The sequence below is a fragment of the Ictidomys tridecemlineatus genome, chromosome 9 (assembly GCF_052094955.1).
Source record: "Ictidomys tridecemlineatus isolate mIctTri1 chromosome 9, mIctTri1.hap1, whole genome shotgun sequence".
Lineage (NCBI taxonomy): Eukaryota > Metazoa > Chordata > Mammalia > Rodentia > Sciuridae > Ictidomys > Ictidomys tridecemlineatus.
Window position 1 is genome coordinate 103,194,640 of NC_135485.1, and position 22,592 is coordinate 103,217,231.

At 32.6% G+C, this 22,592-nt stretch overlaps 2 protein-coding genes across 5 annotated transcripts in view; one reads left to right on the forward strand and one right to left on the reverse strand.

Moving 5' to 3' along the window:
* Mttp (microsomal triglyceride transfer protein) overlaps nt 1-22,580 on the reverse strand; it is an 80,887-nt gene extending 58,307 nt beyond the window's left edge. The window contains exons 1-2 of one of the 2 annotated variants that reach the window (XM_078021882.1): nt 22,494-22,543; nt 15,286-15,355 (exon numbers count right to left, since the gene is read on the reverse strand). The gene's annotated coding sequence lies outside the window, so the exon portion shown is untranslated. Of the gene's footprint in view, nt 1-15,285; nt 15,356-22,493 lie in introns of both variants that reach the window. The other variant, XM_078021883.1, reaches the window with a different exon arrangement.
* Nucleotides 4,825-19,029, forward strand: Trmt10a (tRNA methyltransferase 10A). 3 transcript variants are annotated; one of them, XM_013358836.4, is made up of 8 exons: nt 4,825-4,984; nt 9,203-9,397; nt 10,242-10,404; nt 11,010-11,081; nt 12,194-12,268; nt 13,246-13,395; nt 15,518-15,623; nt 17,379-19,029. In XM_013358836.4, exons 2-8 carry the CDS (start codon nt 9,216-9,218, stop codon nt 17,645-17,647), a joined length of 1,017 nt encoding a protein of 338 aa, XP_013214290.1. In that variant the 5' UTR covers nt 4,825-4,984; nt 9,203-9,215; the 3' UTR covers nt 17,648-19,029. The 3 variants fall into 3 exon arrangements, with proteins under 3 accessions (XP_013214290.1, XP_013214291.1, XP_021582323.1); XM_013358837.4 differs by having other exon boundaries at nt 4,828-5,026; XM_021726648.3 differs by lacking the exon at nt 4,825-4,984 and adding an exon at nt 5,223-5,551.
* Nucleotides 22,581-22,592: the final 12 nt, after the last annotated feature.

The following is a 22,592-nucleotide window of genomic DNA, read 5'->3' on the forward strand; positions in this document are numbered from 1 at the left end:
TAGATATAGATATATATAATGATAATCTAGTTATTTTCCAAGTTCCAATTGTGTATTAATGATATATAGGAAAGCAATTGACTTTTGTATCTTAACTTTGTATCCCATGAGTTTGCTATAATTGCTTATTTGTTTAATAAGGGTTTGGTAGGATTTTTTTGACATAGAGAATATTATCATCTGCAAACAGTTTTATTTATTTGTTCTTTTTATTGTCTTATCCTATTGCACTGGGTAGGATTTTCAATACAATGTTGAATATATATGTGTACTTTTAATATTTCTTATTCCTTTTTGAGTTCTATTGTCCTCTTTAATAAAATATTTTCTTGAGTAATTTTGAGTTATTGTCTTTTGTTCTTTCGTATTTTCTATCATTTAACATTTTTGAAAATTTCCTAGGAATATTGGGTTATAGTTTTCATCTTTTTTTTTCTGCTTCATTGTTCCCTCCACCTTTGTTTAACTATAGCAACTTTGAATAGAATTCAATCAGAATCCTTTTCTACGACTTATTTTTAACTACATCTTATTTTGTAATTTTAAGAAGGAAAGGTGTATAGAAGAGTTTTATAGCTTTATTATTCTACAGATTCTTTTAAAATATTATTTTAGTTGTCAATGGACACAATATCTTTATTTATTTATTTTTGTGTGGTGCTAACGATCGAACCCAGTGCCTCACCAATGCAAGGCAAACACTCTACCACTGGGCCACAGCCGCAGCTCCTACAGATTCTTTTTCTGGTATTTTATGACATATGTTTACCTCAATTTTTTGAACCCTTTCTCCTGTCTAACTTTTGGGTGGGCCCACATTATTCCTTTGCCCTCTGTTGTCCTCATCCTATTCAGTTAGGATTTTACTTCTAGCAGTTTCTCCTTGATGTTGGACTTTGTCCAAGAATGTAGTTCCTATTTGCTGGAGTTTCTAGACTTCACATTATTGTGGTAACTTTAGAACTTTCTGTTCATTCCTTTACAATTGACCTAAACTTTTTGTTGACCAGACTCCCTGCCCATTTTGCAGCCATGTTGGTCTCCTTTGCTTTTTAGCAAATATTTGGCAGTTTGGGGGCTTTCCCATTCTCAAAGCTTTCAGGTTCTTTGTTGTGTTCCCCTATTTCCTTCTACACAGAAATCGATATTTCGAAATTTATTAAGAATGCTTTTTTTAACCTAGTTATGACTATTGTCTAATAATGTTTCTGTTATTTATTTAGTTTTAGCTATTCTAGATGCTTTACTTGCTTTTATGAGGATATTCAGTAAGTTCTCATATTACACTGTCTCTCTAGTCATTTTCCTACTCTTCAGTATTTATGTACTACTTGAGAGGATGAGGTACTTTAAAATACATTTCAAACTTGATTTTTGAAGTCAATCAAAATGAAGATAGAAGGAAGTTTACGTAAGAAGCTGATAGTTCCTTATAGATGCCTTTTAAGTCATGTTTAAAATTGGTTCCTTTTTGGTTTTCTTCATGTGGAATTAAGTACTTGCAAGTGTCATTCTATTCCTCCACCTCCCCATTCTCAACCAGCTGAAGAGTACTCTCAGACTTAAAAATCAGAAGTAGGTTTACAATAATAGAATTTGGAATGATTGCTCAATGTGGCCAAACATAATGGAGGAGCTCATAATTGCATTTACTACCATATTATCATGTGCTAAAATTCTGATTTTAGCTCCTTCTTATTCTACAATTTGCAGTCCGATTTAATACATTGGCTGTCCATTGTTTAAATGGGATCCACAGATATGATTTCTTTAGACTATTCTGTATTTATTTATTGATTTGTAATTAACTCGGCTGATGCTTTTTTTCTAGTTTTACATAAATTTTATTGTATATATTTAAAGTATACAACATGATGTTATGGAATACATATAGACAGTTAAAAACATTCCCATTTAGGCAAATTAACATACCCATCATCTCCCATAGTTACCCATTTTTATTGTTGTGTCTGTGACAAAATCAGTCTAAATCCACTTATTCAGTATTATTCCCATATGCAGAATAATTTTATGACCCAGTATTCATTGTAAATCAGCTCTCTAGACCTATTCACCTTATATCTGTTACTTTGTGTTCTGACTTATTGTCTTCCCATTTTCTCCTCCCCCAACCTCCCAATCACTCCTGTTAACCATTGCTTTAATCCATGTATTTGAATTTAAAAAAACTTATAAGAGAAATAGTACAATATTTTTGCAGCTGGCTTATTAGGATCATGTCCTCCAGGCTCATCCATGTTGCTGCAAATGACAAGATCTCATAATTTTTTAGGGCTGAATAATATTCCATTGTATATCTTTAGCAGTTTCTTTATCCATTCATCAATTGACACTTAAGTTGTTTCCATATCTTGGCTATTGTGCATAATGCTGCAATAAACATGGAAGTATAGATACCTACATGAGGCAGTGATTTCATTTCCTCTGGATATCCATACAGAAAAGGGATTTCTGGATTGTGTGGAAGTTCTACTTTTAATTTCTTTAGAAAACTCCTGATCATTTTCTATAATAGTTGATCAGTATTTTAAAAACATACAAAATAGTTGCCAAAACTTACAACCAAGTTTCACGTACAAATGCAGATATTTGACTGATCTTAAAAAACCTGAAGCCCAGTGTCATAATGCCCACATTACGAAATGGAACTTGTATCCTAATTAAAGAGGCAGTGCACTCTCAGTCTTGTGACACCTTTCATTTGTTACCTTCCAGTCCTGATAGACTTGGTAAATCATGGACAACTTCTTATATTGGCTTAATCTATAAACATGCACTGTTGATTTTTAAATGTTTCTATTTAGATGTCCTACAGACTCACCAGAATTCACATATTCAAAACCAGCCTATTTTTTCTAAAATCTAATTTTCTTCCAGTGTTCCCTTAATGACCTAGTTAACGGAATTACATTTCTACAGCTGTCCAAATTAGAAAAATCCTTAGGGTTATTTTTCTTCTTTCTTCTTCCCTCTATGCACAGCTTTTAGTCATGTGTAAAACTGTGACCCACTTAAGTCTTTCTTTTACTGGTGTCTATATATTAAATTCCTTTCCCTTCCTGATGTCTGGAAAACTCCTACTTACTTTACAAGATGGAGCAAAATCACTCAATCTTTGAAACTATGTTCTTTGTCTCAATAAACATTTAGTTGCTCTTTTCCCTCTACAGATATCTCTAATACATTGCATATTTTACGATGTTTATTTACTTCTGGCTCTTCTACTAGACTAGGAATTACTTAAGGACATAATGATTTAGCTATTTACCACCAGAACTAAGAAAAAAGCATGGAACTAGACAAATACAACAAATAAACATGAATTTTACAAATCAATGAGAATTGTTTCATGTCCAACGATTCTACCTTAAACTTTTTATATGATTCAATCTTTAGTTAAATTCAATTTTGTTTTCTTTTTTGCTCATAATTTTTTGGTACTTACTTTGGATTATTCTAGGGCCTTTAAATTTGGACCATAAGACTACAAATTAAATGGTCAAGTAAAAATTAATTGACTCCATTATTAAAACATGAGGACTTTTTAATGACTTACAAAACTTTGTTTTAATTATCTAAGGATGCCAGGTATTACCTTTAAAAAAATGTGTAATTATTTATAAAACAGATCCCAGAGAGGCAACTGAACAGCTGTTGAAAGATCTGGCACATCACTGTGCCAGCCTGAATTTAATGACCTACATGTGAAAGGCTACATATCCAATTACTAATCCTCCCTCAGCTACTCTTTGCCCCGATATGGAGGCAGCTGAAAAAAGATGCCCTACTAACAGATCAGAAAATGAATCCAGATTTCATTGCCAATGTTCAGTTACAGAGATCTTTTAGATTTCAGATGAGGAAGAAACTGAGAGGGACTCACAATTGTATTACAGTTCACACAGTTTTTCAAATAAATTTGAGAATTTAAAGCAAGAGTGACTTCAGTTTTGTGACTAAATTCAGAGACACTGAAATTATTTTAGAGAACCTAAAATTCTGAATTTAACTTTCTATTCACTCAAGCCTTAAACACGTTCAAATGTCTTCAAACATCAAGGGAAAAATACTTCAGAGTTCCTTCTATATTAAGAAGGCCAATTTATATTCCAAGATTCAAACCTCATTTTTAATCTTCAAATTTTACAGTAATCACCTATTAGAAGTAGGGTCAAATAAAAAAAAATAGAAAACGACAATCCACAGGATTGAGTTTTGCTTCTCCCTCAGTTGACTTGGTCTATATATAGCAAAAAGATTATATAAGGTCAAGTAGTACAAACAATGAAACATCACCTGATGTTTTGCAAAATAGCACAAGAAAAATAGGTCAAAGAATGAATGGAGAGTAAAGCGTCTGGCTTTTTTTCCCTTAAGCCATAAAAAAGGTTTAGAAATTCCAAATTTAAATGCATTTTTATTATGAATTTGACTCATTTCTTGAACTCTAATTTTCCACTTGAGTCATGTAAAATCATGCCACCGTGTTAACCTTTTTCTGTATAAAACAGACATAACTTAGGCAAGAGATGCTTTCCTCTACTCTTCAACACAAAACTAAGAATCTTTCATCCGTACCGCATTTTTAATTTTTAAGAATGGGACTATCTTAAGCTCTCTACGCCGCCGAACACAAACAAAAATATGAATGAATAAATGCCCGTAGGTTCACCTTTACTTCTTTAAGGGGAAAAATTGACGTCACCGTAACTACCTCCCACTCCCCAAATCCTAACTCCAAACCCCGCCCGAATAAACCCCTCCTCCCCCCCCGCCCGACAGCTGAGGCGGAAGTTAGCGCAGTTCAATGACGTATGACGTAATCGCCGTAGCCACCGCCGGGTAACTCTCGCCTCTGCCTCTGGGAGTTGAAGTTTCCAAGGAGGACTCGCCCGCGGTACTGAGAGGACACAAGAGAGGCTTTCTGAACGAACTACTACGTTCCCCACATCAACTCAGTTTGGTAAATCTCCTGGCACTGCGACTCGCGCTCGCTTCCCCTTAGGTAACGTTCGGATACAAAAGGGAAGCATGCCATGCCACCCTCGAGTGGCAACAAGGGCTTCCGGGGTATGACGGAACGGGCCTGTGCGAGTGGCCATAGCCATCCTGTTCCTGAAGGAAATTACGTTGGCTAGGGCGCGCCCCCGCGGCCTCCGCAGTTCTCTGATTCGCCAGTTGCATTTTAGTCCCGCCTCTCTGCTGCTAGCGCGGCGAACGGTGTAGATAGGGAGGGTGGACTGGGCTCTGCTGGCCTGCAGTGGGGCGCTTTCCTTTCAAGTTATTTAAGGGTGGGCCCTCGGTTCCAAGGATGCAAGGAGTGTGGTCTTACGAAAGATGACGGGAGAGGGAATATGGACTCCAAAGGGCCGAAAAACGAGTTGTGGCAGTGCCACCTGTGGCTAGAGACTAGGGGCGAGATGCTTAGTACCTCTTTACCCGTCCCTTCCCTCGGGACCTGACGTTGCTGAGCCCTCTGAAATGCAGGGAGCTCGAGGGGAAGTTGTTGATGCTGCTAAGCCCCATGGTGGTGAGCTGGGGACTATTACGTTGGCTTGATTTCACTGAAGCACGTTAAGAGTTTAAAATTTGGGAATTTCTCCAGAGAAATGTGGAGAGGATAGCGGCAGGTTACCTTCTCACCTATTAAAAACATTTCTTCTGAGGGAGATCTTTGGCCCTAGGGACTTGACATAGAAACAAAAGGCATTTGCTACCACCGATTTGATCAACATGTTTAAAGAAAGGTCTTTTACTGTCACGGTCGGTCAGGTCCTTAATTCCGTTGTGCAATTATTCCAATATTAGATCTTTCTTGAAGGGAGCTGTATTGTAAATTACGAAGACTTTTTAGTTGTTTGATAACACGGAAATTTTTAAGATTTTCCTTTTGGCTTTAATTGATTTATGAGGTGTATTCTCCCTGCTTTAACGGGGTGAGGAAATGTAAATATTGAGATGCCTTTTTACCTATTCCACCAAGTACCTTAGCCACTTTTATCTAGTTCTTTCTCTTTTAAGCCCACCCGATAACCTGGATCTGTGAATTACCCACATTATTTTACGCTAAAACAAATTTCACACAAATATTTCTATAGTTAAAATACCGTTCTTAAATATTTGTTGGACTTGGTTTAATGACTGAAAATGTACTGTGAATATAACTGCACGTCACAGAGGAACACAAAATTCTGCCATAGAAAATTTACAAATTATGACCCAAACTAAAACAATTAGGAAACTAGTAATTGTGCTATTTTTTCACAACAGGTAATCTGAACAAGCTAGTATGTAATGAAGTGATGGTCAGAGTTGGTTTATCTTTGTAAAGTCTACACAATAATTTTTTAAAAGCTAGTTTTTTTTTTTTTTGCATTCCACTTATGTCTCAGTGTATCTATGTTTGAGGTTCAGAAAATTCACCTACTATAGTGCATTTTCTTAACGGAGAATAACTAAAGAAAGTGAATGATTATGATGACTAACTACTTCATGACCTTTTCTTGTTTTTGATAGGCTGTTTAAAAACATGACTATGCTGTGATAGGTCATGGTAAATTTAACGAGACTTATTAAATAGGAAAGGCAAAAGCTCCCTCTGGTGTACATGGTTGTAAAACACTGCGTTAGGTTGCTTTTAACATTCCCATATTATAGAGCTCATCAACCCTTGAGTTTTTGAACAAAATAGAGAATTAGCCAATAAATGGAAAGTACTATAGAAATGTGCTCTTTTGGAATATTATTATTTTACCAAGAGAGCAATTTATTTCCTGTTATTTTAATTGTGCTTTTAAGTTTGCATGTTTAGTTTAACAGACCATGTTTTTCCACTCTTGCTTTGGGTAATATGCACTGCTGAATTTTATGTAATTCAGTGCATATGAAAAGAAGGTAAAATAAAAGTTGTCTTGGGAAATCACCCTCTATCTATCTATCTTTATGTATATTTAAAGTTTTCTTCTTTCTAATCTTTTTAGGTTTACTGAGTTTCTCCTGCCACCAGTTTCTTAAATTGAATACTAACATTATTTAACTATTAAAAAAAATTAGTGGCATGGAAATGAAACTAGAGATTTTTTTCATCATATGTGACACAGGTCTCAAGAGTCTTCTATTGTCAGAATTGACACAGCACAGTTCTTTTATGTTCTTTGGAACCCCTCATTTGTAAATAAGGTTTTGCATTACTGGGAGGTTACAGTAGAGTTAGGTTGGGTTTGAATCCAAACTCTAGCCCTTCATTTGTCTAATTATTCAATCAAGTATTTTGAGTATATATTTTGTGCTAGATTTGCTTGCAGTACCTTGTTTCTTAGGAATTATAGTAGCTTCGTAATTCTGGGCAAGTTATTGAGCCTCACTGTGCATTCTTTCTAAAGTAAGGATAAATAATACAATCAACCTCATAGAGTTGTTTTAAGGAATGAATTAGATAACAATACCTTACTATTTTCATTGCTTTTAAAAAATCTTTCATCATACTGTATTCACTCATTTATTTACTCCACCATTATATAATAAGCATCAACTAAGTACCAGCCACTATGTTACTGATATATTACAATGTTGCACATTTTTTTTTTTTTTGGTACCAGGGATTGAACCCAGGGGTGCTCAATCACTGATCACTGAGCCACATCACCAGTGCTTTTTAATATTTCATTTAGAGACAGGGTCTTGCTCAGTTGTTTAGGGCCTCACTAAGTTTCTGAGGCTGGCTTTGAATTTAAACTTCTCCTGACTCAGCCTCCTGAGCTACTAAGATTATAGGCATATGCCTCCATACCTATCCAGTGTTGCACTTTTTAAAGAAAGCAAGAACCACATAATAAAACTACTGCCTAAATTATGCTCTGCAAATATTTTATCCTTTAATTATCTAAATTGTGGGATTTTTTTTCTTTTAGTTGGTAGCTTCTCCATATAGACTTATTAGCAAGCTTTGTAAGAAGGAAGAATCATTTCCTTAATGATACATTTACCTTATTTCCAATACAAATTTAGTAGTATCATGCTCATTCATGGGTATGGATAAATAATAATTACGGTTTTAAGCTTCAGTGTTACTAATCTATTAAATAGAAAAGAAATATCAGTATTCTAGCCTTTCCTTAATCTGAAGGCAAGTTCAATTTTAGTTAATAGGTATAGTTAATAGGTAAAGATGTATTTGGCATCATCCTAAAGCATTCCACAAAGCCATACTGATTACAGAGTGAACTTTCATGTTTTGTTTTTTCGTCAAGACTAAAGTGGAGGATTTACATATTTACAATGAAATATAGTGAAGGGGGCAATGTTGTCTGTACTGTCCAAAATTTATAAATCTTATAACAACTTCTGTCTAAAACTTAGTGTGAGTATACAACCAGATAAAGAAATACCATTCTATTTCCCTCATTCTGCAGCATTGAAGATTACAGGATGATGTTTTTCCATCTCTTTTTAAAAATAATAATTTTTCTTTTATAAAAATGTATTTTCATTATAGAGAACCATGAGTAAGAATTAAACGTGTATGTGCATGCTTTTAAAAATGACTGGATGTGGTGGATATATTGGTTTTTGTTTTGTTTTCTTATTTAAAATGTTATAACCATTTTTCCTTATCAATAAGTAATTTTGGAAATGTGATTATTACTGCTTAGTAATCCTAGTTTGTGTTATCTATAACACAGTGATAATTTGTTTATTCTCCTTTTGCAGGCATTCAAGTATTTTCTAACTTTTCGTTATTAAAATAACACTGCATTGTGTACACTCTGGTGAATCTTTGCATGTACACTTTTGATTCATTTACAGGAACTTATCCTAAGAAAATTAATTACTTGATTGAAGGGTCTCAATTTGTTAAAGATCTTGTGTTACCTTCTAGAAAAATCGTGTGATAACTACCAATATTATATTAAAATACCCCATTTCTTTAGACCTTTATCATTCATTTCCAATGAATGATATTTAATTAGTATTAAATGACAGTTAAATGATTTTTGCAAATAAATGACATTTAATTATCTAAATTTACATTTGTATTTTTACTGATATAGTTTAACAATTATCACCAATAGTTTTAATTTTAATCACATCTATTAGTCATTACTTCATGTGTTTGTAAATTATCTGTTCATGTAAAAATTGCTTTTCAATTTATCTGTTCATGTAAAAATTGCTTTTTCAGAAACACCAACATAATGTCATCTGAAACGTCATCAGCATTTATTGAGTCTTCTAATGTTGAAAGGAAGCAAGACTTAACTGAAGATCAGGAAAAAGAGAAACCAAGAATAGATGAAGGGATTGAACCAGTATCTAAACGACAAATGAAGAAGCTAATAAAACAGAAACAATGGGAAGAACAACGAGAACTTAGAAAGTACGTGTTTCAAAATATGTATGCTCTACCTTATTCAGAAATATGGAATATTAGACCTTAATATATTAAAAGTAATTGTGTTAATCAAAATTGAGGTTCTGCATATTTTTTGTTAAAGACTTGTCAATTGACTTAAAAATTGTATGTGTCCTGAATTAAATTATATTTTTTGGCACTATTGATGAACTTGCACTCTATACTTTTCTCGTCCAGAATCTTTTATGAGTAGCAGTATAGTTTCTGAAACAACTATTATAGATAAGGAATATAGTTAGTATTCGTGTCCTAGATATGGAATAAAAATAATCCAATTCCAAGTGATCAAATTTTGTCCCAATATTTATGTTGCTAGAATAAGTTTTTATGTAAGCATTTAGGCTACAGGTATTGCATAATACCAACATATGTAAGATAAAATAAACTATAGTTGATATGGAGAAAAATTGAGTTTTTTTTAAAAGGAATCATTTTTTTTTCTGTACTTTTTGATTGTTACTTGAAAATCATGTAGGTAAAACATAGTAAACCATGTAGTAAAATCCATCATAACTCATATTTATTATTTTAAAAATCTCCTTAAGGATATTGTGATGCTAATAATAAATGAAACTGTTGAGAAGTAAGTATAGTTAGGATTAGATTAAAAGCTTTAAATTGTGCAATCATTTCCTTCCTATATAAAGCTATTACATGTACTACATAAAGTTGCTCATACTTGACCATTTTTAACCTGTGAAAGTGGTAAATTTCATATGATTTAACTTTAAAAAAATTTGTCTTTTAGAACAGTCTTGTGAATATTTAAATATATAAATAACAAAGTTGTTTCAATTACTAATTTTAGACAAAAGCGGAAAGAAAAACGCAAGAGAAAGAAATTAGAGCGACAGTGTCAACTGGAATCAAACTCAGATGGAAATGACAGAAAACGTGTTCGAAGACATGTTGTTCACAGTACACTCCGCCTTATCATTGACTGTAGTTTTGATGATTTGATGGTATTAAAGGTATCATGAATCATTGTCAGAAAAATCCTGTAGACGACCTAGGCTGAATCTCCTTATTTAAATGCATAATATTTCTGATATAAATGTATATGTAAAGTACATCTTAAGTCAAATTTTTAAAATCTTTTCCTTTTCACTTAAGTTAATAAATTGCTTTGATATATGTGTTCCTATTTATGTGCATGTTTTTTGTGTATGTATAGATTGAGAGAGACACATGTTTCTTAATTATGTAAGAGTCAGTATTTGTGTACATAATTATGTAAGAGTCAGTAAAGATTTGTGGACTTTTACCAATGCCATTGGTAAAGCATGCAAATAGTAATTCCATGGCTCTTAAAAGAGTTTTTTATTGTTTATGAAGAAAAGTAGATGTTTTTCATGAACTAGCATTTTATATGGATACAAAATAAATATAACGTGTCACTTATAGATTATTTACTTATAATAATTTTGTTAGTATGTAAGAAAATCAGTGAAAATTGTCAAAATTGATTTGTATTTAAGGACAAAAAAATCCCTTCTATTTATTCTATTTCTTTAGCATTATGGAATAGCTATAGATGATTTTGATAACTATTTTTAAAAATTTTTTTCTTTTCTAGGACATTAAGAAACTTCATAAGCAGATCCAACGATGCTATGCAGAAAACCGACGAGCACTGCATCCTGTGCAGGTATGTGTGAAGAATTTTTAAAAAGACCAGTTTTCTTTTCAGTCGTTCATGACAAAAACATAGATAATTCCAGTTGCCTTTGCAAGTCTTATGGGTAATCTTGTTTAATGCTTTTTTGAAAAATATTTTCTTTTTGTAAAAAAATAAAATATTTTAAACATCTTTTCTTATGAATCATTCTCAGACACACTTTTTAGTCATTAGTCTTGTACATGTTGACCTGTTCATTGCTGTGTAATTGATTATTTTCATTATTGGACATGCCCTTATTTTTATACCATTTTCTCAGCTTTCAATTTCTTGAAATTCTGGGAGGCAAAAAGGGACTTGAGGGAGAGACTGCCCTTACCCAGTGTGAGCTGTGGTACCCGTTTTAGATTTTGTCTACTTAAAGAACTTTCTTTTCCTTTTGAGATGCTCATAATTTTAAAAAGTATTTAAGCTGGAGTGAGGGATGATTTATACAACTAGTTTGTTGATGACAAGAACAAAATCCTTTTGTTTGAATTCTAGATAACCTAAAAATTAACACTGACTCACTAATGTTAAGAAGCAGGAACTTTTAGTACATTTTTTATTGATATTTTATCCTTTTAACAAGTGAGTAGTTTATATTTTTGCATTTTTATTTTTCATAATTTTTATTACACTTCTGTGATAGTTTTTATATTCTCATTTTTGTCCATAATAGACACCTTATTACCCTTGATTCAGATTTACAATAGGTGTAGGGTTTAGAACCAAAGAAAATCGTGAAGATTTTGGATTGATTTAAAAAAATAAAAAAACAACAATGGTGGCCAAAAAAGAAGGGGATGGTGAGAATGACATGGAAGAAGGAAGTTTGCAGACATGATTGTTACTAAAAAAGAAGTGCGATAAAAATGTAAGTTGAATGCTGAAGTTGTTGGGTTAGAAGATACACCCACAAAACATGTAATTTCTACCATGAATTTCTTGTATGCTCAAAGTTTGTCACGAATTATTTTTTTCTGCGTCAATGAGAATATATCTTGTGTTTCATTAGTGAGCAGATGAACATAAGAGGGAAATAAATATTGGACTTAAATTATCATTTTTTTCTCTTTCCCTGTCTACCAATCCCTTATCAGTTTTACTTGACAAGCCATGGAGGCCAACTAAAAAAGAACATGGATGAAAATGACAAAGGATGGGTCAACTGGAAGGTAATTAAAGCAGATCAACTCTCCCACAATTACAAGTGTTCTTATTTTTCTAAAGTTCTACATTTTTTTTGTCTAAAATTTAAATATTTTGTATATATAGCATATTTCAAACCCTGTAGGTCATTGAAGCTAAATCTAAAGTTGCAGATGGGAAATGCTAAAGAAGAGATTTATATGTTAACTTATATTTGTTCTCATTAAGTCTTGCCTCCTATTTTACCATCAGTCTTAAAACATATTTTTCAAAAAAGGAAAAGTTTTAAAGGTCTTTATTTAACTTTTCCCTAGAAAACTACTATGCATTATTTGTAAGAATGGGGCCACTTTAAAATTTGAAGAGTGCCTGCATTCTGTTTCTTTTAATCTGTGCTAATATGTGGCCACTAGTCACATGTGACTATTGAGTACTTCAAATGGGATAGTCTGAATTGTGAATTGAGATGTGCTGTAAATGTGAAATACATACAAGATTTCAAAGACTTAGTAACAGATACAGATCTGCCTAATTTAAGAAATGTTTATTGATAATATTATGGGCATATTGGTTTAATAAAATATTTTAAATTAATATCACCTGGGTTTTTTCCTTCAGTTTTTAAAATGTGACTACTAAAATTGTGTGGCTCATAAATTTTTTCTGTTGGACAAGCTGTTCTCACTCAATTTGTAAAGATGTAAATAGATTGACTTTGGTATCAATCCCTAAGGAACTTTTTTATTCAAAGAAGTAGCAGCTTATTCCTATACTTTTTAAGTTTTCATAGTGATAAACTTTCTCCGTCATGCTTATTACATAAAGGCTGCATTTATTTTCTTAATACCCTATGATATGAACATTTTCAAAGTCTATTTAAAGAGTATTCTGTCAAACTTCAAATATTTTTGGATAGGATTGTTTTGGGAAAAGAGGATAATCATTTTTATCCAACTTTCACAAATTCTATTAATTAGTAACATCTTTCCCTTTGCCTTAAAAGGATATCCACATCAAACCAGAGCACTATAGTGAACTCATAAAAAAAGAAGACCTGATTTATCTTACATCAGATTCACCTAATATTCTAAAGGAATTAGATGAATCAAAGGCATATGTGATTGGAGGATTAGTGGATCATAATCATCATAAGGTACTGTTAAGTTTTATTTTTGGTTTTGCTTGTACTTAAAAATCCATATTTCGGAGTTTCTTCATAATAATAAATCTACTAATAAATAATAGCTGATCTTTCTAAGAATTTCACAATTATTTTCTTACTTAACCCATAATACTACCCAATGAAGTCAGTGCAGTTATTATCATCATTTCACAGATGAGGAATCTGAGACACAAAGAAATTAATCCTAAAAGCAGTAGTGATTGGTGTCAAAGCAAATTACTTGAAACAAGACAGACCGCTGCAGAGTCTGTGTGCTTAAGCACTATGCTGTATTGGGAAAAGATACTGTCTCATTTCTAAAAGAAAATATCATTTTGTATTCTGCCAGCTTCTTTCCATGCTGAATTTAACCCAGCTAAGGAAAAAGCATGTTTACTAAGTGTCTGAGGAAATACTGTCATTAGTCATGAACTAATTTTTTATTCTTGAAAAGCAGCACTGTGTAGGTATAACTTTATGCAGCATTGGAAATAATCATATCTGCTTGCCCAATATGTAATTGTGTCACTGTTAGGTACTTTATACAGTATGACTGAGGAACTGAATTTGTGTGTGTATGTGTGTGTGTGTGTGTGTGTGTGTGTGTGTGTGTGTTTATCATCTGGATATTACCATTAGTTTTTAAAAAATTATTCTCATTTGTTATATATGACAACAATGCATTTCAATTCATATTACACAAATAGAGCTCAAATTTTCATATCTCTGGTTGTACATAACGTAGAGTCCCACTATTCATGTTTTCATACATGTACTTAGAGTAATGATGTCCATCTTATTCCACTGCCTTTCCTATTCCCATGCCCCTTCTCGTCCCCTCCCTCCCCTTTGCCCTGTCTAGAGTTTGTCTATTCCCCCCATACTCCCCACCCTGGTCCCCATTATGAATCAGCATCCTTATATCAGAGAAAACATATGGTATTTGCTTTTTGGGGATTGGCTTACTTAAAATTATATTCTCTAACTCCATCCATTTACCTGCAAATGACATGATTTTATCCTCTTTTAATGCTGAGTAATATTCCATTGTGTATATATACCACATTTTCTTTATCCATTCATCTACTGAAGGGCATCTAGGTTGGTTCCACAATTTAGCTATTGTGAATTGCACTGCTATAAACATTGATGTGGCTATGTTCCTGTAGTATGCTGTTTTTAAGTCCTTTGGGTGTAGACCGAGGAGAGGGATAGTTGGGTCAAATGATAATTCCATTCTCAGTTTTCCAAGGATTCTCTGTACAGCTTTCCATATTGGTTGCACCAATTTGCAGTCCCCACCAACAGTGTATGAGTGTGCCTTTTTCCCACATCCTCACCAACATTTATTGTAGTTGGTATTCTTGATAGCCGCCATTCTGACTGAAGTGAGATGAAATTTTAGAGTAGTTTTGATTTGCATTTCTTTAATTATTAGAGATGAGGAACTGAATTTTAAAAATTGTAATCAATTTAAATTTTAAGTAGTCAGATATAGTTACCAAATAGTCCAGTTTTTAAAAAATAGTTCTTACATTTATTGAAAGAGTGATAATATTTCCCTCAGAATTTTGTATATTTTAAACTGAGAGAAGGGTAATAGAAAGTGATGAAAGTAGTCAGAAGAGAGCCAGATTTTTCTTGTGGTTCTGCCATCGAAAAGCTTTGTAACTCGGCAGGACATATTATTTCTTTGGTTGCTTTATTTGTAAATAGTAATGCTAAAATAAATGCTTTAAATATCCTAATTGTCAAGAGAATATTTCCAAATTAGTAGTAATACATACACACCCTTCAGATAATATTCTTTGAACTAAAGTCTTCTTTAAAAATTATACTGTTATGGGGCTGGGGATGTGGCTCAAGCGGTAGCGCGCTCACCTGTCAAGCGTGCGGCCCGGGTTCGATCCTCAGCACCACATACCAACAAAGATGTTGTGTCCGCCGAGAACTAAAAAATAAATGTTAAAAATTCTCTCTCTTTCTCTCTCTCTCTCTCCTCTCTCACTCTCTCAAAAAAAAAATAAATAAATAAATAAAATAAAAATTATACTATTATGGACTTTAAAATAATTTAATGTTCTAGTCCTAAGTCACACTGTCTTTGTTCTAGGGATTCACATATAAACAAGCATCAGATTTTGGAATTCATCATGCACAGCTCCCCCTTGGAAGTTTTGTGAAGATGAATAGTCGAAAAGTTTTGGCAGTTAATCATGGTAAGGTATAGGGGGTACTAAGAAGATACATCAGCACACATTTTGAAAAAGAGCATCACATTAAGATTTGAACAAATAGAAAATATTAATCCTTGTTGGAGAACAAAAATTATAAAGAGTATAAATAAAAATTATAAACCATTTATGATTTGTTTAACTAATAGAAAAAATTATGCATATTTTAGAAAATTTTGAAAGTGTATCAAAGTATAAGAACAATTAGTTGTAATTTTACAACTTGGTATTAACTTTTTGGTGTGTTTTCTTCCAGTTCTTTGCCAGTGCATTTATAATATTTATTATATAATTGGATTCCTACTGTAGGACAATGTTATTAATCTCTTTTCTTCTTATTTTAGTCAGCTTTTTAGCTGCTGTGACCAAAATACCTGATAAAAACAATCTTAGGAGGAAAAGCTTATTTGGGGGAATAAGGAATCGAGCTGGTTTCAGAGGTTATAATCTGTAGACAGCCAGCTCTATTCCTTGGTCAGAGGAAAGGCAGCCATCATGGCAGAAGTGTGTGGCAGAGGAAAGCAACCGGGAACTTTGTACTAGGAAGCAAAGAGAGAAAGAGACCTCTCCTTTCACCTAGGACAAAATATATACCCCAAAGGCATGCCCCAGTGACCTGCCTCCTCCAGCCATATCCCACTTGCCTACAGTTATCACCCAGTTAATCTCTACCAGGGGATTAATGCACTGGTTAGGTCAAGGCTTTCATAATCCAGTCATTTAACCTCTAAATTTTCTTGCATTTCTCTCACTTGAGCTTTTAGGGGACACACAACATTGAAACCATAATACCCCTCATCTATTTGTGGCTATATAACATTCCAACATTTCAGTGTGTGGTAACTTAACCATTTTCCTATTGTTGAATTATTTTATTTTTCTTTTTTTCTATCGTGAATAACGTTTTTAAAAAATGTTTTATTCTAATTTGTTATATATGAAAACAGATACAATTCATATTACACATATAGAGCACAATTTTTCATATCTCTGGTTGTATACGAAATATATTCACAACATTGGTGTCTTTATACATGTACTTAGGGTAATGATGTCCATCTTATTCCACTATCTTTCTTGGACCTAAGTCTTTGCCTAGAGTTTTGATTTTTAAATATTTTTTAGGAACTCTAAATACTTTGTATCTATATAGCAGGCTTTGGAGGGTTATAGAAATGAAATTATTGATTCAAGGAATGAACTTCTTCTAACATTTTTGATACATAATAGAAATTACTTTTCCAAAAAGTAATTAAATTAACCCTTCATCTCTGTGTTGAAAAGAGAGTTCTTAGAGACAATATTGATATTCTTTACTCCTAAAAAACAAAACAACAACAAAAAAATCAGGCAAAAAGTTCCTCTCTTTGTAGGAAAGAAGAAATTTAGATGAATGCTAAACATTTGTTTTTAATTGTATATTACATAAAGGATAAAGAAACAAAGGGAAAAAAAGAGTAGGAAGGAAACTAAAATGGTCCTTGGTTATAATTGACAAGCATATTGCTTAAGCTTTTGTGTGCTTAAGAACCAAATTGAGGAAAAGCTGAAAAGGAAGTAATGGGTTTGAGAACCTTGGAACATATTGCCCCTGATAGCCAAAGGAGAAGGAAGAAATAAGAATAAACTTGTTAATAGGACAAGCTAGCTTTGTTAACACAAAAGGAGTGTGATTTTAAAGACAATATTAACATTATGATGAACTTGACTAAGAAATGTGTGGTATTTTCTTTATTGCAGTATTTGAGATTATACTGGGATACTTGGAAACAAGAAACTGGCAAGAAGCATTTTTCACTATCTTACCCCAAAGGAAAGGAGCTGTTCCCACAGACAAAGCCTGTGAAAGTTCTTCCCAGGACAAGCAGTGTGCCATGGTTGAAGATGGATCGGACAGTGATTCCAGTGAAGAAGAATGTAGCAAAAATGAAACAGGGTCACCACATAAAGATGAACAACAGGATAAGGAAAATAGCACTGAATCTACAATGCAATCTGCACCACACTAACATTACCTGTTTTTCTTTTAGTAAGGAAAAATTAGGAGAAAGTGAGGTGCTTCAAAAAATATTCAAATTGGAAAAAAATTTATTTTCTCATTTATTTTGTGAATTTTAAAAACTCTTTAGAGCTAAATGGTGATGAAAAACCCTTTAAACTCTGTAAGAATTTTTGTTTATGTATAAGACAAGTTTGTGTTGCTTCTTAAATTACTTTTTAAGCCTCAAATAAGAGTTTTAGAGAATTTTACTTTATTAGTATACCCTATTTCTCTTTTCTTTGTTGGAATATATTCTTCAAAATGTGCCTTCTGACCTATCAGTTCATATCAATGACCTTTATGTTTGTTTATATTAGTGTCTTTCTAATCTGTCGTGTATGTATTTTGGGGGCAGATATTCATAAATGCCCTGTAATTCTATTAAAATGTTATATATGAGAGCTTATCTTCCATTTGCAGCTTTTACATCCAATTTATTTAGTTAAAAAATATCAATTTGCTACTTAATAATTCATTTATTTTGGACTGTGGAGTGCACACCTGTGCTTCCTTTGTGGCCTTTTCATGGTTCTGAAGTAATTACAAAATAGTAGAAAATCTCTTTAATTCATTTTCTTAATTCCTATAATGGTAACAAATTATTTCAGTTATAAAATCGAATTTTTGCAGGCAAGATTATTTTATAAGGCTGTTACTTTTGAAGGATCAATTTTATCTTTACCTGATTTAAAACATAACAGTCCTTATGAGCTATCCTTTCCTTACATATATTTTTTTAAAAATATATTTGTTGACTTTTAAGGTGAATATTGTGCATCTGTCTATCATATAATATTCAAACTAACATAAATGTGTGTCTCTGTAAATAACGTGCATGTGTAAAAATACGCGTGTAATGGTCTGTCTGTCTGTATCATATATGGTTCTGTTATTAACTGATGAAAACAGACTGATTTGTATTATTTGTGTGGTTGCGTTGAAAACACTAAGAGCAATTAGAATTTCATTAGCACAAAAATCCATAACCAAACATTCATTTGGAAAAGTTGGCAAGGGAGCATGGAGCAAAAATGATCTGTTTTAGCTTCTAAATGGTGATTGTAGAGAAGTTGTGTTTCAAATGAAGTGATTGTTCTCTGTCACAGCTAAAGATGTCAGGAACCTTCACTGAGCTTTGACAAAGTAAGTTTTTTTTTTTAAATATGTGAATGTTATACTTAACAATTACATAACATGTATAAGTTATATACATATTTAGTAGGAAGTTTATAATAGAATTGATGCTTACTATTTTTGTTGCTTTATTCTTAAAAATCTTTTGTAGTTAAAGTAAAATCTGTAAGCAAGGTATGTCAATAAAGAAAAGCCCTATGCTTGTAAAAGAACAAAGCTTATTTTGTAATGTGTACTTTTCTGAAGTTCAAATTTTTTTGAGTAAATTTGGTTTGCTAGTATGAAATACACCTTTTACTTAAACTATTCCTTATGGAATATAGCACTATTTAATTATGAAAGGTAAAGAAAAATCATTCAGGTATAACATAGTTTAATTTTCATTAATTGTAAAGACATGCTGTATTTGTTTCCTTGGGGTGCCATAAGAAATCACCATAAATTATGTGGCTTAAAACAGCAACAGTTTGGGGTTGGGATGTGGCTCAAGCCGTAGCGCTTGCCGGGCATGCATGAGGCCTGGGTTCGATCCTCAGCACCACATATAAACAAAGATGTTGTGTCCGCCAAAAACTAAAAAATATTAAAAAATTCTCTCTCTCTCTCTGTCTGTCTCTCTCTCTCTCTCTTTCAAAACAAAACAAAAAATCAGCAACAGTTTATTCTGTAACCATTCCGGACGCCAAAGTGTCACAGGGCTGTGCTTCAATTGCTCTAGAGAAGAATTCTTCCTAGCCCCTTGTTAGCAGCAATGCTTGGTGTTCCTCAGCTTGCGGTTGCATTATTCCAATCTGCCTTGTCGTCAAATGGTCTTCTGTCCTCTGTGTCCCATGTCTATGTCCAAATTTTTTTTCTTAGAAGAATACTAGCATTGGTTTAGGTTTATTGTAATCCAATATGACCTTATCCAACTTGACTATGTTTGTATGTTTGCAAAGCCCCAGTTTCCAAATAAGATCACCTTCGTGGGTACCACATATTAGGACTTGATATATATTTTGGGGAGAAACAATTTTACCCATTACTACCCCATGTCTTATCTGGGCTATTGGTGAAAAGGCAGCAATGATTACTAATCAGTTATTTTTGAAATAACTGATTTCTGAGATACTTGAAAATCGGTTTAAGAATATTATTTAAAGCTTTTTCTCTCATTTTAATATATCCTTCCAATACTTTTTGGTTTATTTAGTGTATTATTAGTTAATATTAAAGTCACTTACATTGGGACTTAATAAAAGTAAGGCATTAATTTAATAAATAAATGTATCAAAAGAATATATGTCTGCTGAAATAATGGGATTTCTCCTCATTTAATTTTTGGTCATCATAAACAAAGTTCATTTTTAAGGAGAGGAGCATTCTTTACATTGTTATTCCAGAGATCAGTGATTTGATATCTTGTAGAATTTGAAAATGCTTAGAATGAAAAAGGAAAGTAATTCTGAAAAGAAAAAAAGTTTTTAGGAGATAAATACCCAGAGTGATGAAACCCACCAGTAACTGGCAACTATAAGGTAAAGTGATAATTAACTTTATAGATGGAAAGGATTACTGAGGTGGTAGAGATAAAAGGCAAGAATTACACATAGACCACTGAGAACATGCAGACAACAGGTATAAAGTGAGATAAGAAAGGAAAAATGGGCAGAAGTGAATGACGTATTATTAGAATTAATGATAGCAAAGGCCTGTATAGTCAAACTTTGGTCTCCTAAAGCATAGAGATTTATCTCTCTTTTCCTAGCTCATTGCCAGACACTTAACAATAGTTTTTCAATAAATGTGGAGACAGAATTGAGTGACAGAATTGAGAGGGAGTATAGTTGATGTAAAGAATGGGGAATTCGATGAGGCAGCCCTTGGCACTGCTACTTGTTAGCTGTGAGGCTTTGGCTAAGTTATACAGCCTTTTAAAATCTCGGTGTCCTTATTTAAGAAGTAGGAATATTACATCAAAAACCCTTTTAGAGTTTGAGCAAACAATTGTGTTTTTAAGTGAGCAGTAGCTTATTTAATAAGTAGCATGGCAATATATTTCTAATACTGATTTCCTCTCATTTCTTCTCATTGCCCTTTTTCTCACTCTTCCACTTTGACATTGGCCACACTAAAAAAAAAAATAGTAATAAGTAGGCTTTTGTTTCAGGTTCTACTTTCTGAAGAACCCAAGCTTAGATAAGATTGAAAAACTGTAAATGTTCTATTCTAAATGAATACTCACTGAACAAAACAAATATAGATCATTTAGTGAAACACTTATAAAAGCAATAAAAACAATGCTAACAACAACAAAAACATCTACACATGACCACATCTGTATGTCCTATCAGCAAATATAAGTGGCCTACAATGAGATTGGATTTTTATAAAGTTGATACATGCAGTATTTGAATAAAGCTAGTAATGTTGAAAAGAAAAAAGATATAGCAGGCTAATGAAAAGAAGATAGAAGTCACAATCCTAGCATTGGGTAAGGTTCAGCACTTTATAAATAAGAAAAAGAAGGGATACTATAGTCTGAAACACAGTCCTTACTAAACATCAACAATTATGCATATATCTGTGCTCTAGGTAGCATAGTATTCAGATGAGAAAAAAATTAAGAATTAGATGTAATAGTAAGAAATATGAGTTCTATAGGTGAAAAACAAAAAATGCATTAGCAATGGAACTTCCTAAAAGTAACTATTTTAGACTACAAAGGAAAATGAATTTCCAAAAATAGAAATTTCTCTTGATAACCATACATTAATCTATAAAATAACATTGATGGCATAGGATAAAAGCATAACCACCTAGAACTTTTTAATTTTTTTCTCAAGCAATTCTCAAATGAGATGAAGTTAAATTGTAGAATATTTTGGAAATATTTAGGAATGAAAATACATATTAGAACTATAGTTCTTGTGAAAGCAGTGATTAGAAGAAAATCACCTTAAAAACAAGCTAATAAAAGACATTGAGTTAATTAAAATATTCAAGACAATACAATGATAATGGCCCTAAAGAAATAATAAGAAATTTAAAAAGTGAAATCCAAATTGGAAAATTGTTAAACATATTTAAATCCAAGAAATCGTTCTTATAAAAAGAGATAGTGAAATGTAAAAAACATTAACCAAATCAAGAAAAAAATTACAAATACATAAAAATGAGATTTCAGAATAAACATGGGAATTTAAAATAATTAGAAATTTGACTGAATTCTTTGAAAATAAATTTGGAAACCTGGATGCAAAATTTTAGGAAAATATTTAACTTCAAGATCTATGCCTTCTAAATACAGAAAATATAAACGAACCAATTACCATAGAAGAAATAATATTGTCAGAGTCACCATTCCCAAACACAAAACTTAGTATGGTCTGATAGATAAATATTACCAACATTTCAAAGAAAAGGAATCTGTAATACTGTATGTACATCCTCTGGGAAATAGCAATGAGAGAATCAGCATGGTCTCCATATGTTTTACTATCATCTTGTGTAAGTAAGCACGTAGAGTGCAGCCACTTTAAGCAAGTCACTAAACCTGTTTCAGAGATAGTTAATAGTCCATACAAATTCAATTTTTCTTTTCTATAGACTAGGTGGAATATAGTTTCTACTCAAAATTGTTTTCACCAGCTTCCCTTTTCAGCTCTCAACCATGGAATATGACTAGAAGTAATATTTACCATTTTGGAACCAAGACTTTAAGCACAGATGTACTCTCCATAGGGAAGGCAAAATATAGTCCACCCAAACATCTGAAGGCCTGGAACCTGTGACTATGT

Bases quoted from the DNA above. Each gene is read 5' to 3' on its own strand.
- Trmt10a (XM_013358836.4), top strand. From the start codon at position 9,216: ATGTCATCTGAAACGTCATCAGCATTTATTGAGTCTTCTAATGTTGAA. The intron at 12,269-13,245 runs GTAATTAAAGCA...TTGCCTTAAAAG, and splicing joins AAGGATGGGTCAACTGGAAG to GATATCCACATCAAACCAGA. The intron at 15,624-17,378 runs GTAAGGTATAGG...TCTTTATTGCAG, and splicing joins AGTTTTGGCAGTTAATCATG to TATTTGAGATTATACTGGGA.